This window comes from Impatiens glandulifera, chromosome 7 (genome assembly GCF_907164915.1).
Source record: "Impatiens glandulifera chromosome 7, dImpGla2.1, whole genome shotgun sequence".
Lineage (NCBI taxonomy): Eukaryota > Viridiplantae > Streptophyta > Magnoliopsida > Ericales > Balsaminaceae > Impatiens > Impatiens glandulifera.
The window spans coordinates 50,753,202-50,767,169 of NC_061868.1; the positions used below are offsets into that span (position 1 = coordinate 50,753,202).

Below are 13,968 nucleotides of genomic sequence, written 5' to 3' on the forward strand. Positions count from 1 at the left end.
GGGTCCCGACCCGAACCCGATGTTCCCCGAAAACCGGGTCCATGAGTGACTCGAAATGACCGATTCGGACTCGATGGATACCCGATCCGACCCAAACCCGATTTCTTTTTAAAAATTATATTTTATTTATTTATTTGTTAAACATTACTTTTAACCGTTTCATTCCAAGTTTTGTTGTTCGTTATTTCGTTAGTAACCCAAATTTACATTTCTCGCTCAGTCACTTCATTTGCAATTGTCATAATCTTTTCACGTCACGAGTTCGTCTCTTCCAATTTCACAATTTTTATTATGATTTAAAATTTATCTCTAAACTATTCGAGATTTTTTTTGTCGAAAACAAGTTTACGATTCTTTGCCGAAAACTTATTTTTAAGACTTCGTTTTGAGAAGTTGACACAAGTCTAGTAACGTTCTATATGGGAATCCACCAAGACTTGCGTTAACTTCTCAAGACCAAATTTCGATAAGGTAGGCAAATGTGCAAAAATTGTGTAGATAGAGACAAAGTATGAGCATGCCAATAATATGACAACGTTGTATTATCTATATGAAGCGAACTTTATACGAAATCCTGCTTCACACGAGAACGTTGTGCATCGCTCTCGTACAAAACGAGCTTCACATGATTGATTGAAAAAGTACAAGAGATCAAAACTAATGTACCTTTGGTCTGTGAGCAGATCAGATCCTCTGCTATCGAATGAGGTGTTCCCCTATTGCGGACCAATCAAAACTCAGCAGCATTAGTATATTAATAAATCAAAGCTAAGTTGAAAAGAAGGGAGAGAGAACCCGAAACCCATATTTCATTCCGGGTTCAGCAAAAGCGGAAAGAAGCGAAGCTTCACTCCATTTTACATGACCTAATGAAGAGACGACCTACACCGTTTTACATGAGGTTGTCCATGTAAAACTGATTGACATATATTCACTATTGAGTGAAGCGAACTTCATTTGACTCCGATTTATAAATTATGTTTATAAATTTATTTGTGATGTATTTAAATAATTAAATAATAATTCATATAATTTTATCTCTGATATATATAAAATAATAATTATGAATTAATATAATTTTATTTCAGATCTATTTAAAATAATAATCATAAATGATGTGATTTGAGATATTTAAATTAATTTTTATGTATGATTATAGTTTATATTTTATAATTGTGACATATTCAAATGAATTTGTACAAATTATTTCATAATATATATTTATATATTCAATAAGCATAAATTTGTTTATAATGTATTGAAATATATTTGAACAAATTATTTAAAAATTTAAAATTTTATATATTTATTTATCAAATAATATATATTTCAGCCAAATGATATAATACGAGAATTATTAATTTTTATTATTAATTGTCATTACAAATCAATAATAAAGAATTTGGAAGGAAATGAATGTATTTAAGTGCAAAATAATTACTTTGTATTAGGAATTATACAATATGTTTGATTTTAACAAAGCATTTAAACATACCAAACATATTAAGTGTTTAGCTAGATGAGAATGAAAAAATTAACATATTCATTTTGAAGGCGATGATACTGATCGGTCGGGTCTACAATTGCATGCGTTTGTGGTTCGGCGATGTTGCTAGGTCTCGTTGTCCTCCAGCGTTGAGGTGGGTCTCATCGTCCTGCGACTTTGCTTGAGGAGTCGGGATATGAGAATGGGAGGGAGAGCGGGGAGAAAGTGCGTTGCAGGGGTTTGGGAAGAAAGGAGAGGAGAGAAAATGAAGGAAATGAATAAAAATGTTTTATTAAGAGTAAAATTGTCAAATTTTTATAAAAAAAATTATATTTGAAAAAAAGATATTATTGAGGTTAGTTTTGAGGATGACTTTGGATCATTTGATCAAATTTCACGGTTTCGAAACTATCCATTTTCTTTGGGGAATTTGAGCAAATGACCCTAAAAACAGGGTGAAATGCGGAAAGTGTGGGTGGATAATTTAATAGCGCTGGTGACCCCTTTTACTGTTTTTGGACGAAAATGCCCAGTTGTGTCACCCAACCTGAGGTTGCGTGACGCAATTTTTTATTTTTTTATTTTTCAAAAAATTTTAATTATGAAATTATTTTGGACGAAAATGCCCCAGTTGCGTCACGCAATCGCGTCACGCAACTCCAGTTGCATCACGCAACCCCAGTTGCGTCACGCAATCGCGAGACAAAAATAAAAAAATTTAAAAAAAAAAAAAAATTCCGGTTGCGTCAAGGGTACAATTGTCATTAAAAAAAGGAGGAATTATCACCCGCACAATTGGTTATTCACCCTATCAGTAGGGTCATATGCTCAAATTTCCTTTTTTTTTTTTTTTTTTTTCCTGCTAAAGTTACCTTTTTCTCTTAAGCTGCTTTTTATTTTAATTTTATTTTTTTACCCTTTGGAAGCTTTTTAATTTATATACTTTGTTTCGAGCTGATTATTTCAAAACCTCTAAGGCTAGAAGGTATATTCAAGGATCTCCAGTTCATACTTGATCTTGAATCCGTAAGCTCGAATCCCTGGTAGTTATCTTCATATTTTGCAATTGGTCTGATGTTTTTTTTTTGAAGTATGTAATTGTTGCTGAGACCTAATGTTCGATTCTGCCAAGAAATCTCAAGTGATAAAGTTGATTACTTCCTCTTAAAGCTTGCTCTTTATAAATTTATGTCCCTGCCTGCCTTTTCAATGCTGCTTTCGACTATGTATTTAGCTGGGTTTTGCATATGATAAGCAGGAGTTTGGTTGGGGGCTGATTCAATGTTCTCCTTATTAATAGTATGTTTATGAAAATGTCTTCATTGTGAGACTTCTGTGAATTCAATTGTTACAGGGGAAATAGTAGGCTCTTGCATGGATTCCCCTTCAAAATCAGTTGTTGATATGATTGAAGCTTCATCTGGGGTACACTTCTCTGGATTCCACCTGGATGCGCAGGACTCAAGTAAAAAATTGGAGGTTGAGCAACCAACATCTTCCCTTAAACATGCACAGAAGCAGCCTTTTGTCATCGGTAAGATGCTAACTGGTGCAAATAATAATTATAATAGATTTCACAGACACTAATCTTATTGATCTTTAAAGAGATGAGCGATTCTGGAGAATCATAAATTGTGCATTGCCTCTTTCTAATGTAATGTTTGTGGGGAGGCAGGAGTTGCTGGAGGTGCAGCATCTGGAAAGACATCAGTGTGTGATAGGATTATTGATCAGCTTCATGATCAACGCGTAGTGCTTGTTAACCAGGTCTATTATTATATTCTGAACCCCCAACACTCATTTGCATTATCTTGTCGTCCCCTCTCAAATAAATAAACCTTATTTCTGAATTAATGACTTCAGGACTCCTTTTATCACAATTTGACCCCATATGAACTTACCAGAATTCACGAGTACAACTTTGACCATCCTGGTGATTAACTCTTCACTCTTGAAGTTGCTAAAATGTTTCAGCTATCACTTCATTGATTAAATATTTTTAAGTTGGGTCTAATCTTTGAACCACTATTATGCCATCAGATGCATTCGACACAGAGCAATTATTAGGTGCTATGGAGAAATTGAAGCACGGGCAAGCAGTAGATATTCCAAAGTATGATCCCAAAAGTTACAAAAGCACTGTATTTCCAGCTCGCAGGGTAAAATCCTTTTTAACATGAAAATCAATTTGCTGTTGAACATGCAGATGTGTACACTTGTAAATATTATTTTTTTGTTTCTGTTTTGAGGCAACAACCCTTTTGATCTCATTTTTAATTTTGCATTTTTTGCATCCTTTCTCCCCTTCATTGAATCTGTAATGTGCATGTTTCAGATCCTTATGCTAGAGCCAAGAATCTAGCAAACCTAGTGCCTGACCATTTGACTGGTAGTGTCATATTATTTATTTCTTTGGACCTATCTCTCTGGCGATGGAAGTAGTCGTTTACCATCTTATTGTTGCTTGGACGAAGTCTTCTCATTCATGCCAAAAGTTACTTTCAGTTTTTCTGGATATCTACTTTGACTCGTTTCTGCATTTTCATCTCATTATCTGACCATGTAGATTGTATTAAGCTTATCATTTTCATTTTATGGTTCCGCATGCAGGTAAACCCTGCAGATGTGATCATCTTAGAAGGCATATTGATTTTCCAAGATCCTTTTGTTCGTGAACTGATGAATATGAAAATATTTGTTGACACAGGTTCCGTTCTGTCTAATTGAATGCTTGTCTATTCATATATTTACCATTATTCTATTGACATATAATGTGGTGACGATGTTTTTGGAAGAAGTATCTGGCAGTTAAATCTTAAGCTTCAAGCTTGTTGTGGAATATATGGATATAGAATGAGTATTTTACAGCGGGCCTCATACTAATATAAAATGTGGAATACAAATACAAGTTTGGACTGCTCCAATACTATTTTTGTTGTTGTAAAGCCTTAGCATTATATTTATGTTTTGTTTGTAAGTCTTAGTGGTTGTCCATATTTACTCTCTTGCAGATCCTGATGTACGTTTGGCCAGGAGAATAAGGCGTGATACAGTTGAGAAGTGTCGAGATCTTAACATGGTTCTTGATCAGGTCTGCAGGATTTGGTCACTTCTTTCTTTTATTTTTTCCAAATAAGAAGGAAAACGCTCTTCTTTAGTATCTTTATTTATTTATTTTTTTCATTATGTTCATATTTGTTGTTTATTATACTTACCATGATAATTTTTTCTGTTTTTCTCTCTCGTTTTTGCTTTTACACATAACATGTAAGCTTTATGTTGTAAGTCAACAATTAACATATACTCTTACTTTTGTTGCAGTATTCAAAATATGTGAAGCCTGCTTTTGACGACTTTATTCTTCCATCAAAGAAGTATGCTGATATTATCCTTCCTCGAGGAGGAGACAACCATGTAGCAATTGACCTGATTGTCCAACACATTCGTACAAAATTGGGTCAACACGATCTGTGTAAAATATATCCAAATCTTTATGTCATTCAGTCAACTTTTCAGGTCAATCTTTGTGTGGCTCTCTTTTCCAGATTAAAGCTCTCAGGACGTCATAGTTGCTGCTGATTTTCTAATTTAAACACATGCTTTTGTTTTTTCTTCTTGTATTAAGATACGGGGTATGCACACACTAATCCGTGATGCTGAGATAACAAAGCATGATTTTGTTTTCTATTCTGATAGGCTGATTCGTTTGGTGAGAATATCACGATTTTATAGTTAGATGCTCTATTAATTTTTGGATAGGATGTATGAGTACTTGAACGAAAAAGCTGTTTTCCTAGTCCAGGTTGTTGAACATGGTCTTGGACATCTACCCTTTACGGAGAAGCAGGTTATTACTCCAACAGGTAAGCAAGCTTTTCTTGTAGTAGTTGTATGGTATGTAAAAATAATTGTTATTGTAAGGATATGTGGGGATTTCAGGCCACCAACTTGACAAGGCTTGACATGAATTCTAGTTTTATTTTTCATCAGCTACAATTATTGTTTTTGACACTTGGTATTTTTGTTGAACAAACCCCCAGGGTGTGTGTACAGTGGTGTGGATTTTTCTAAGCGGTTATGTGGCGTATCAGTAATTAGAAGGTAAGGTACCACACACACACACACACAAAGTCATACACACAAATATGAGTAAGAAGATTTCTGATCAGTTGCAAGAAGCCAAGAAGTAATAATAATAATAATAATGTTGTAGTTAATATATTGGCAGTGGTGAAAGTATGGAAAATGCTTTGAGAGCGTGTTGTAAAGGTATTAAGATAGGAAAGATTCTTATTCACAGAGAAGGTGGTGACAATGGACAACAGGTATAACCTAGAAACTTGATTTTCTGTGTAGAAGAAGAGACTCTATTCGCCTTAATTGGGTTCTTCTTGATCTTGGTTGGTATAAATATAATATTTATATTGATTGGTCAAGTAGCAGCTGATATATGAAAAACTCCCCAAGGACATCTCTGATAGGCAGGTGCTCTTGCTAGATCCTATCCTCGGCACAGGTGTGTGCTTGCTTGCTTGCTTGCTCTAGTATTATTTATTTATTCGTTCTGTTTTATTTTGTTATGCACAGGTGTGTGCTTGCTTGCTTGCTCTAGTATTATTTATTCGTTCTGTTTTATATTTTGTTATGTTAATAATATAAGCGCATCTTTGTTCAGGAAATTCAGCAGTTGAAGCTATATCTTTGTTGATAAAGAAAGGAGTACCTGAGTCCAACATCATATTCCTTAATCTCATCTCAGTAAGTGCGTGTGTTTTCTTTTCTTTTCTGTTAATTAGTTGTTTTTGTTCTAATAAAATTGGAACTAGCTGCTAGCTAGCTAGCTCAACAATGGAATGGATTTCACAATCTTATTATTCCAACTGACAGGCACCTCAAGGAGTACATGTGGTTTGTGAGCGTTTTCCCAGAATAAAGATAGTCACTTCCGAAATTGAAATTGGCCTCAACAAAGATTTCCGTGTTATTCCTGGAATGGGGGAATTTGGGGACCGATACTTTGGGACGGATGATGAATGATCGATCACCAACACACTGCCTGCCCCCCCTTCTATCCTCTCCTCTCCTGGTAATTACTAAGTAATTAGGATGGATGATCCAGAGTGGATCTATAATAATGTAATTTCATGGATAATTATAATAATAATAATAATAATGTAATTTCATGAAATCACTTGTGTATATATAGCATATTATGATATAATTAATTTTATATTGTTGGTTGGCCATATATAATTACTTGCGAATTAATTCTTCTTTTTGTTTAATTAGAGATGTCAAAATATGCAATATAACTACATTATATATATAGAAAAAGAAGAAGATGACATAGACTGCTATTACTTAAAATTTATGAATATTAATGTTGTTGACATGTATAAATAAATAAATAAATAAATGAAATGTATTGAAGAATAAAAATCTGAGCTCAAAAGATTAGATATGTAGACAAATTTTGGACCCTTGAAATTGATAATAATGGGGAATTAATTGTGAGAAAAAAAAATAAAATAAATAGAAAGAGATTGAGGATGCCATGTGGCAGCAGGGAGAGCGATCACTCGAAACTTTATCCATGCATGCATGATCACCTTCGGTGGGCTGAGTTTTGGACACGTGTCCAACAGTGGAGAGTATATTCTCTTTAATTTTTATTTTTTTAAATAAAAAGTTGGGATAATAATAATAATTAATAATTTTTATTTATCTTCTATTTAGAGTGCTGCCGCCACTCGTTTAGTTTTTGCAATTTTGGCACGTCCTCTTTCCTAGTTAGCTAGCTATGCACCTAATCTTTTTCTTCTTATTTTTGTAAAAAATCTCTCTCTTTAATTATCTTCTCGACCCTCCTCCACCACCGCAAGTCATGTCGGCCTTCGTAGGAAAATATGCCGGTAGGTTAAACTTATACGTACTTTCTCTCTGGATATTTAATTAATTAATTAATTTCTGATATATATATATATATATATATAGATGAGCTTATAAAGAATGCCAAGTACATAGCAACTCCGGGGAAGGGAATTCTGGCGGCGGACGAGAGCACGGGTACCATAGGAAAGAGGCTGTCGAGCATAAAGGTGGAGAACATCGAGGCGAACCGGCAAGCGCTGCGTGAACTCCTGTTCACGACTTCAGGCGCGGCATCGTTCCTGTCAGGTGTGATACTGTTCGAGGAAACCCTATACCAGAAGACGAGTGAGGGAAAGCCTTTCGTTGATCTTCTCAATGAAAACGGGATCCTCCCTGGCATTAAGGTGGACAAGGGCACGGTGGAGCTTGCTGCTGCAGGCACGTCCAGGAACGCCGAGGAATTAGAGACGACCACCCAAGGTCACGATGGGCTTGGCACTCGGTGCCAAGAGTATTACAAAGCTGGAGCTCGATTCGCCAAGTGGAGAGCGGTGTTGAAGATTGGGCCCAACGATCAGCCTTCTGAGTTGGCAATTGTGGAGAATGCTCGTGGCCTTGCCCGTTACGCCCTAATCAGCCAACAGTTCGGCCTCGTCCCGATTGTGGAGCCCGAGATCTTGACCGACGGTCCCCACGACATTCAAAGATGTGCCTACGTTACCGAGAGAGTTCTCGCCGCCGTCTACAAGGCCCTCAATGACCACCACGTTCTGCTTGAAGGAACACTCTTGAAGCCCAACATGGTCACTCCAGGCTCTGATGATCATACCCCAAAGGTACGTACGTACCTATTACATAGCTAGTACAGACAGTACTACGTACTACCTGCATGGCTGCATGCATATGCATGCATTAATATATATATATGCTCTCTTCATTATTAATATATATATATATATAAATATAATAGGTGGCACCTGAGATCATCGCGGAATTCACTGTGCGTGCACTTCTGAGGACAGTTCCTCCGGCTGTTCCGGGCATCGTGTTCTTGTCCGGAGGGCAGAGTGAGGAAGAAGCAAGTCTGAACCTAAGCGCTATGAACAAGCTCCAAATGCTGAAGCCATGGACGCTTTCCTTCTCTTTCGGCCGAGCTCTGCAGCAGAGCACTTTGAAGACTTGGGCAGGGAAAAAGGAGAACCTGCTCAAGGCCCAACAGGTCTTCTTCGCCCGTTGCAAGGCTAATTCCGAAGCCAGCCTCGGCAACTACCTTGGAGGCCCCTCCGACCAACTGGAGGCTTCTCAGAGTTTGTTCGTTAAGGGCTACAAATACTGATCTCCATTTCAACCCTACCTAGCTACCTAGCTACCTACCTCGTCCCCTCCGACCAACTCCACGACTACGCTTCTCAGAGTTTGTAATTCGTTAAGGGCTACAAATATTGATCACCATTTCATCCAGAATTACTACCTACTATTAATGTTTACAAAAACAAAATAAAACAAAATTCTTAATCCTTCCCCCCAACCCCCATGGCCCATGCCAAACTCTTTCTCTCTAATTGTATTTCTTGTCTTAAATCATCAAATATATTTCTACAGCAATTCCACCGTTTTATAACTAATTAATGTTCCATCTGGTTTATTTTTCTTTTTTAAATTAAAAAAAGAGTTGAGAAATGACATGTTATAATTTGAGAAATGAGAGAAAGAGAAAATATAAGGATTTCCCGCACTTAAGTCATCCTCGTCCCAGTTTTACTCTCTCCGCAAAATGATTTTTTCTCAGCATGACTCTTTTAGGGAAACAAAATTCTACGAAATCACTTTCATATTTGTACCTTCGAGAATCGATTCAACTTTCGCAAAACGAAACAAAGCTATCGTCGGAAAATTGTATGTTCTTAAGGATGAAACCCTAATTTGTTTTTAATATTGTAATTTGTTTCTTTCATGTAAAGAAATCAAGAACAGATGTGAAAACAATGTTTTGTTTTTAATATAAACACGTTTATAAAATTGTATTTATTTAGGAGTGAGAGAAATGATAGTTTGATAGTTTCAAAAGGTCCCCTCCACCAAGTAATTGCAATGTGGAAAAGGATAGGAGTCATGATTCTTTATGTAAACTGTTAGTTCCGTGAATCTATCATTAAAATCCAATAACAAAACATCTTTGCTTCTGTAGACATTCATTTTTCACACATAATTTTATAGTTTATGCTTTTCATAAATCTGAGTTTATAAAATTTTCTCGAATTCATTTACGGACTCATTGCATGATTTATATTAATGACGATTATTTTTAGAACAATTGAGTTTTTGAAAATAATTAATTTTGGATTTCTAAATAAAGTTAAGCGAAATACTATTAATTAATCACAATTCTACTTAGTGATTATTATGAATCTAAGTATCGCTGGTCAATTTAGCGAAATACTATTTAATCACAATTCTGCTTAGTGATTATATAGATTTAAGTATCGCTGGTCAGTTTAGCGAAATACTATTTAATCACAATTCTGATTAGTGATTAACATAGACAAATTACTACCTTAACTTTATTTAGGAATCCAAAATCAATTATTTTCAAAAACTAAATTGTTCTAAAAATAATCGTCTTTAATATAAATCATGCAATGAGTCCGTAAATGAATTCGAGAAAATTTTATAGACTCAGATTTATGAAAAGCATAAACTATAAAATTAGGTGTGAAAAATGAGTGTCTACAGAATGCCCCTCTTGGACAAAATTTGTAGAAAATACTCGGTTTAGAAAAATGTATGTCCAAGCTTGAAAATAGGCACTGCGTTTTGAAAACACCCAATTTATAGTTTATTTTTGGCTTCCTTGAATGAAAAGAGAACAAACCTGACGAGTCTCACGGGAGACCCGTGTAATTTACCCTTCATTCTTCAAAGTCGGTTTATCATCCACTCGTTGACGATTCACCTTTGTTTAGAATATGCATCGCTCCTGGTTTATCGATCGTGTAGATCGAGCCTGGTGGTTTCGACCATATTTCTACACACCTCGCCTAGTCTTTGGATTGTACATGAGTACACATCTTGACTCAGTTTGCTGATTGTGTTTATTGTTTATTACTCTTTTCATTAAGCAATTTAATAGTCATTTTAATCACAACTCTGTTTAGTGATTAAGTTTGTCTCGCTTTTCACATGGAGCGAAAAAATCTTAATGATTATTCTAATCACAACTCTACTTAGTGATTATTATAGATTTAAGTATCGCTGGTCAGTTTAGCGAAATACTTTTTAATCACAATTCTGCTTAGTGATTATATAGATCTAAGTATTGCTGGTCAGTTTAGCGAATACTATTTAATCACAATTCTGCTTAGTGATTATATAGATTTAAGTATTGCTGGTCAGTTTAACGAATACTATTTAATCACAATTCTGCTTAGTGATTATGTAGATTTAAGTGCCGCTGGTCAGTTTTGCGAAACACTTTTTAATCACAATTCTGCTTTGTGATTATATGGATTTGAGTATCGCTGGTCAGTTTAGAGAAATACTATTTAATCACAATTCTGCTTAGTGATTATATAGATTTAAGTATCGCTGGTCAGTTTAGCAAAATACTATTTAATCACAATTCTGCTTAGTGATTATATAGATTTAAGTATTGCTGGTCAGTTTAGCGAATACTATTTAATCACAATTCTGCTTAGTGATTATGTAGATTTAAGTGCCGTTGGTCAGTTTAGCGAAACACTTTTTAATCACAATTCTGCTTAGTGATTATATGGATTTGAGTATCGCTGGTCAGTTTAGCGAAATACTATTTAATCACAATTCTGCTTAGTGATTATATAGATTTAAGTGCCGCTGGTCAGTTTAGAGAAACACTTTTTAATCACAATTCTGCTTAGTGATTATATGGATTTGAGTATCGCTGGTCAGTTTAGCGAAATACTTTTTAATCACAATTCTGATTAGTGATTAAGTTCGAAGTTAGACTTCCTTAATTTTCAAAGCACTAGCGTCTTCTTCAACGGTCTTGAAATACTTTCAAGAATCGATTCCATACTTTCTTCCTTAGAGTGTGTCGAGAGGAAACCACATGTAATCGATGTTCTTCGAGATTCATGCTGTCACTTTTGGGGATTTGTCTTTCGCCGAGATGTTTTGCCCTGAGTTTTTCGAGGGATTTGTTCGCTCGAATGCTTAATCTTTCAACCATGCGTCATGAGGTTGAGCCTCGCTTCTCAAATTCGGAGGTCAATGTGCTTAAGATTCTATGGCCTTGGGTTCTTTTATACTCAGGGTATATTTAATAGAATCGGTACATTCCTGTTCTTGCATTGGCAATTTAGACAAGAGTCTAGATGAACAACAAATGGTGATTTCAATATCTCAACCTCTACGAGTATTTTTTCTATTTTATTCGGCCTCTTTTCTTTATGACCGGGGTGTATCTGATAGATTCAAACACTTTGTTCTTGCTTAGCAATTAGATAGAATCTAAATGAACAACAATATTGTATTCATATCTCAACCAACACAGCCTTTGTTTAATTGATTTTACTTTTTTCTTGAGGTCTTAGATCTTTGGCACTTGACCTCCAATTCAGACGAGACATCGCCTTTGTTGATGACATGGTTCCGAGTTTGGGCATTCATTTTTTATGAGCTCCCTCTTAAACATCAGTAGTTTAAGCTTTTGTCTAGGCTCGAGATAGATCTGTTTGCGAAGCACTTTACTCGGATTCCACTAGTTACATTAGTTCGTCAAGAGACATCCATCGGGGAGAAACGTATTTTCCCGCATCCCTACTTATTTCTTGCACTCGTTCATCAGTTCGCTTGACACTAGAAAAATTCAGGGGTCTATCTTGTTTTTATCCACAAATGCCCCTAGTTTCGACACAAGAGGTTTGATTGTTTTGGATAGATTTGTGATCCCAATTTCTCGTTGGCTTTAACTATTTGGGGATGTATTTTGTCCTAGTTCAAGATTTGGCTTGCTGGAGATTTGAGACCGTACTTGTGAAAAGTTGCCTACGTGTTCTCATAAAAGGAGAAATTCGGTCCAAACGTAATTCCGAAATTGTATCACGGATAGATCGTGATTCCGCATCTCGTTGAGGAATTTTCTTAAGTTTCTGCTGGAGTAGCAATTGACTTAAGCTGGGGAAATTTCCTTAAGTATCTGCTGGAGTGGCAATTGACTTAAGCTGAAAATCATTTAAGATCCTAAGCTGCTAGAGAATAAAGTGCTTTAGCCATGTGTTAGGCGTTATATTTACTCATTTAAGCTAACTATGTGAGGATCTTTCAATCATTTCATTTTCGTAAAATGCCCCTAGTGTCGATATAGGGTTTGATTTTTGAAAATGTTTAGGACCGGGCTCATACAAGCTGTCTACGTATCCCATAGCTAGGGGAATTCAGGTCCAACGTAGTTCCATGCACATCCTTGTGAAAAATATTTGTGTATGTGTGAATGTTTTGAAAATCTTTTGAGATCATAAGTCGAAGAGAAAAATACTTTAGCTTTGGGCGTTATATTTTCTCAAGTGGGACTCTGTGAGGATCTTGTAGTCATTTTTATTTTAATAAAAATGCCCCTAGTATTGACTATGAGTTTTTGGTTTAGGAGTCAACTCAGAGTGTGATTAACTCCCTTTTTAATGTATATGCAATGAATGTATGCGATGTGTTGTGAAATGAAATGTCTATCAACTTCTTTCGATAATTGACAGCGGTGACCGCACCCTGGATGGGTTGCCTACGTACTCTCGAGAGAGATCAGGTCTAACGTAGTTCACAACTTGTGAAGTTATGAACTTTGGTTGTATGAGATTCGACACGCATGCTTTAGATGAAGTATCTTTTGAGCATGTCGACATTGAAGGGTGCTGAGAGTTCTTCTCCGTCCAAGGTGGTCAATCTCGTGGCGCCACCTGAAAAGACCTTCTTGACGAGGTAGGGTCCTTCCCATGGTGTTTGGAATTTCCCTCCAGGGTCTAGTATCCGTAAGTTCTTCTTTAGAACTAAATCACCTTCTTGAATGTTCCTAGGTTTCACCTTCTTGTTGAAAGCTCTGGTTATTCTTCTTTGGTATGCTTGCGTGTGACATAATGCGTCTAACCTCTTATCTTCCATAAGGGCTATCTGATTGTACCGTGACTTACACCAATCTTCCTCCACTACTTGTGTCTCGAGTAAAACTCTTAAAGTAGGAACTTCGATTTCGATAGGTTGCACTGCATCCATTCCGTAGACCAATGCAAATGGCGTTTCTCCCGTTGACGTTCGAATGGTTGTTCTATATCCCCATAAGGCGTATGGAAGCTTCTCGTGCCAATCCTTGTATGTCTGAGTCATCTTCTTGATGATAGTGATGATGTTCTTGTTCGCTGCCTCTACTGCGCCGTTCGTTTGAGGACGATAAGGTGAGGATTTGTGGTGTTCAATCATGTATTCATCTAGTACTTTGAGTACTTCTCCCCGGAAGTGTCCACCATTGTCTGAGATCAAAGCATGAGGAACTCCATAACGTGCAATGATGTTGTTTCGTATGAACTTGGCAACATGTGATGACTTGAGAACCTTATATGATTGAGCTTCGACCCACTTGGTGA

At 36.1% G+C, this 13,968-nt stretch overlaps 2 protein-coding genes across 4 annotated transcripts; both read left to right on the forward strand.

The window, feature by feature from the left end:
- The first annotated feature begins 2,428 nt into the window (after positions 1 to 2,428).
- On the forward strand, positions 2,429 to 6,696 carry LOC124944658 (uridine kinase-like protein 3). 3 transcript variants are annotated; one of them, XM_047484970.1, is made up of 15 exons: positions 2,429 to 2,512; positions 2,841 to 3,020; positions 3,162 to 3,253; positions 3,350 to 3,419; positions 3,527 to 3,645; positions 4,097 to 4,193; positions 4,498 to 4,577; positions 4,808 to 5,002; positions 5,112 to 5,195; positions 5,289 to 5,349; positions 5,527 to 5,587; positions 5,715 to 5,811; positions 5,927 to 6,002; positions 6,162 to 6,244; positions 6,374 to 6,691. In XM_047484970.1, the coding sequence occupies exons 2-15, from the start codon at positions 2,861 to 2,863 to the stop codon at positions 6,521 to 6,523; spliced, it is 1,425 nt and encodes a 474-aa protein (XP_047340926.1). In that variant the 5' UTR covers positions 2,429 to 2,512; positions 2,841 to 2,860; the 3' UTR covers positions 6,524 to 6,691. The 3 variants fall into 3 exon arrangements, with proteins under 3 accessions (XP_047340926.1, XP_047340927.1, XP_047340928.1); XM_047484971.1 differs by lacking the exon at positions 2,429 to 2,512 and having other exon boundaries at positions 5,930 to 6,002; positions 6,374 to 6,690; XM_047484972.1 differs by lacking the exons at positions 2,429 to 2,512; positions 4,808 to 5,002 and having other exon boundaries at positions 6,374 to 6,696.
- A 541-nt stretch (positions 6,697 to 7,237) lies between these two features.
- On the forward strand, positions 7,238 to 8,978 carry LOC124944659 (fructose-bisphosphate aldolase 5, cytosolic-like). The gene is made up of 3 exons (XM_047484973.1): positions 7,238 to 7,398; positions 7,481 to 8,193; positions 8,328 to 8,978. The coding sequence occupies exons 1-3, from the start codon at positions 7,371 to 7,373 to the stop codon at positions 8,691 to 8,693; spliced, it is 1,107 nt and encodes a 368-aa protein (XP_047340929.1). The 5' UTR covers positions 7,238 to 7,370; the 3' UTR covers positions 8,694 to 8,978.
- Positions 8,979 to 13,968: the final 4,990 nt, after the last annotated feature.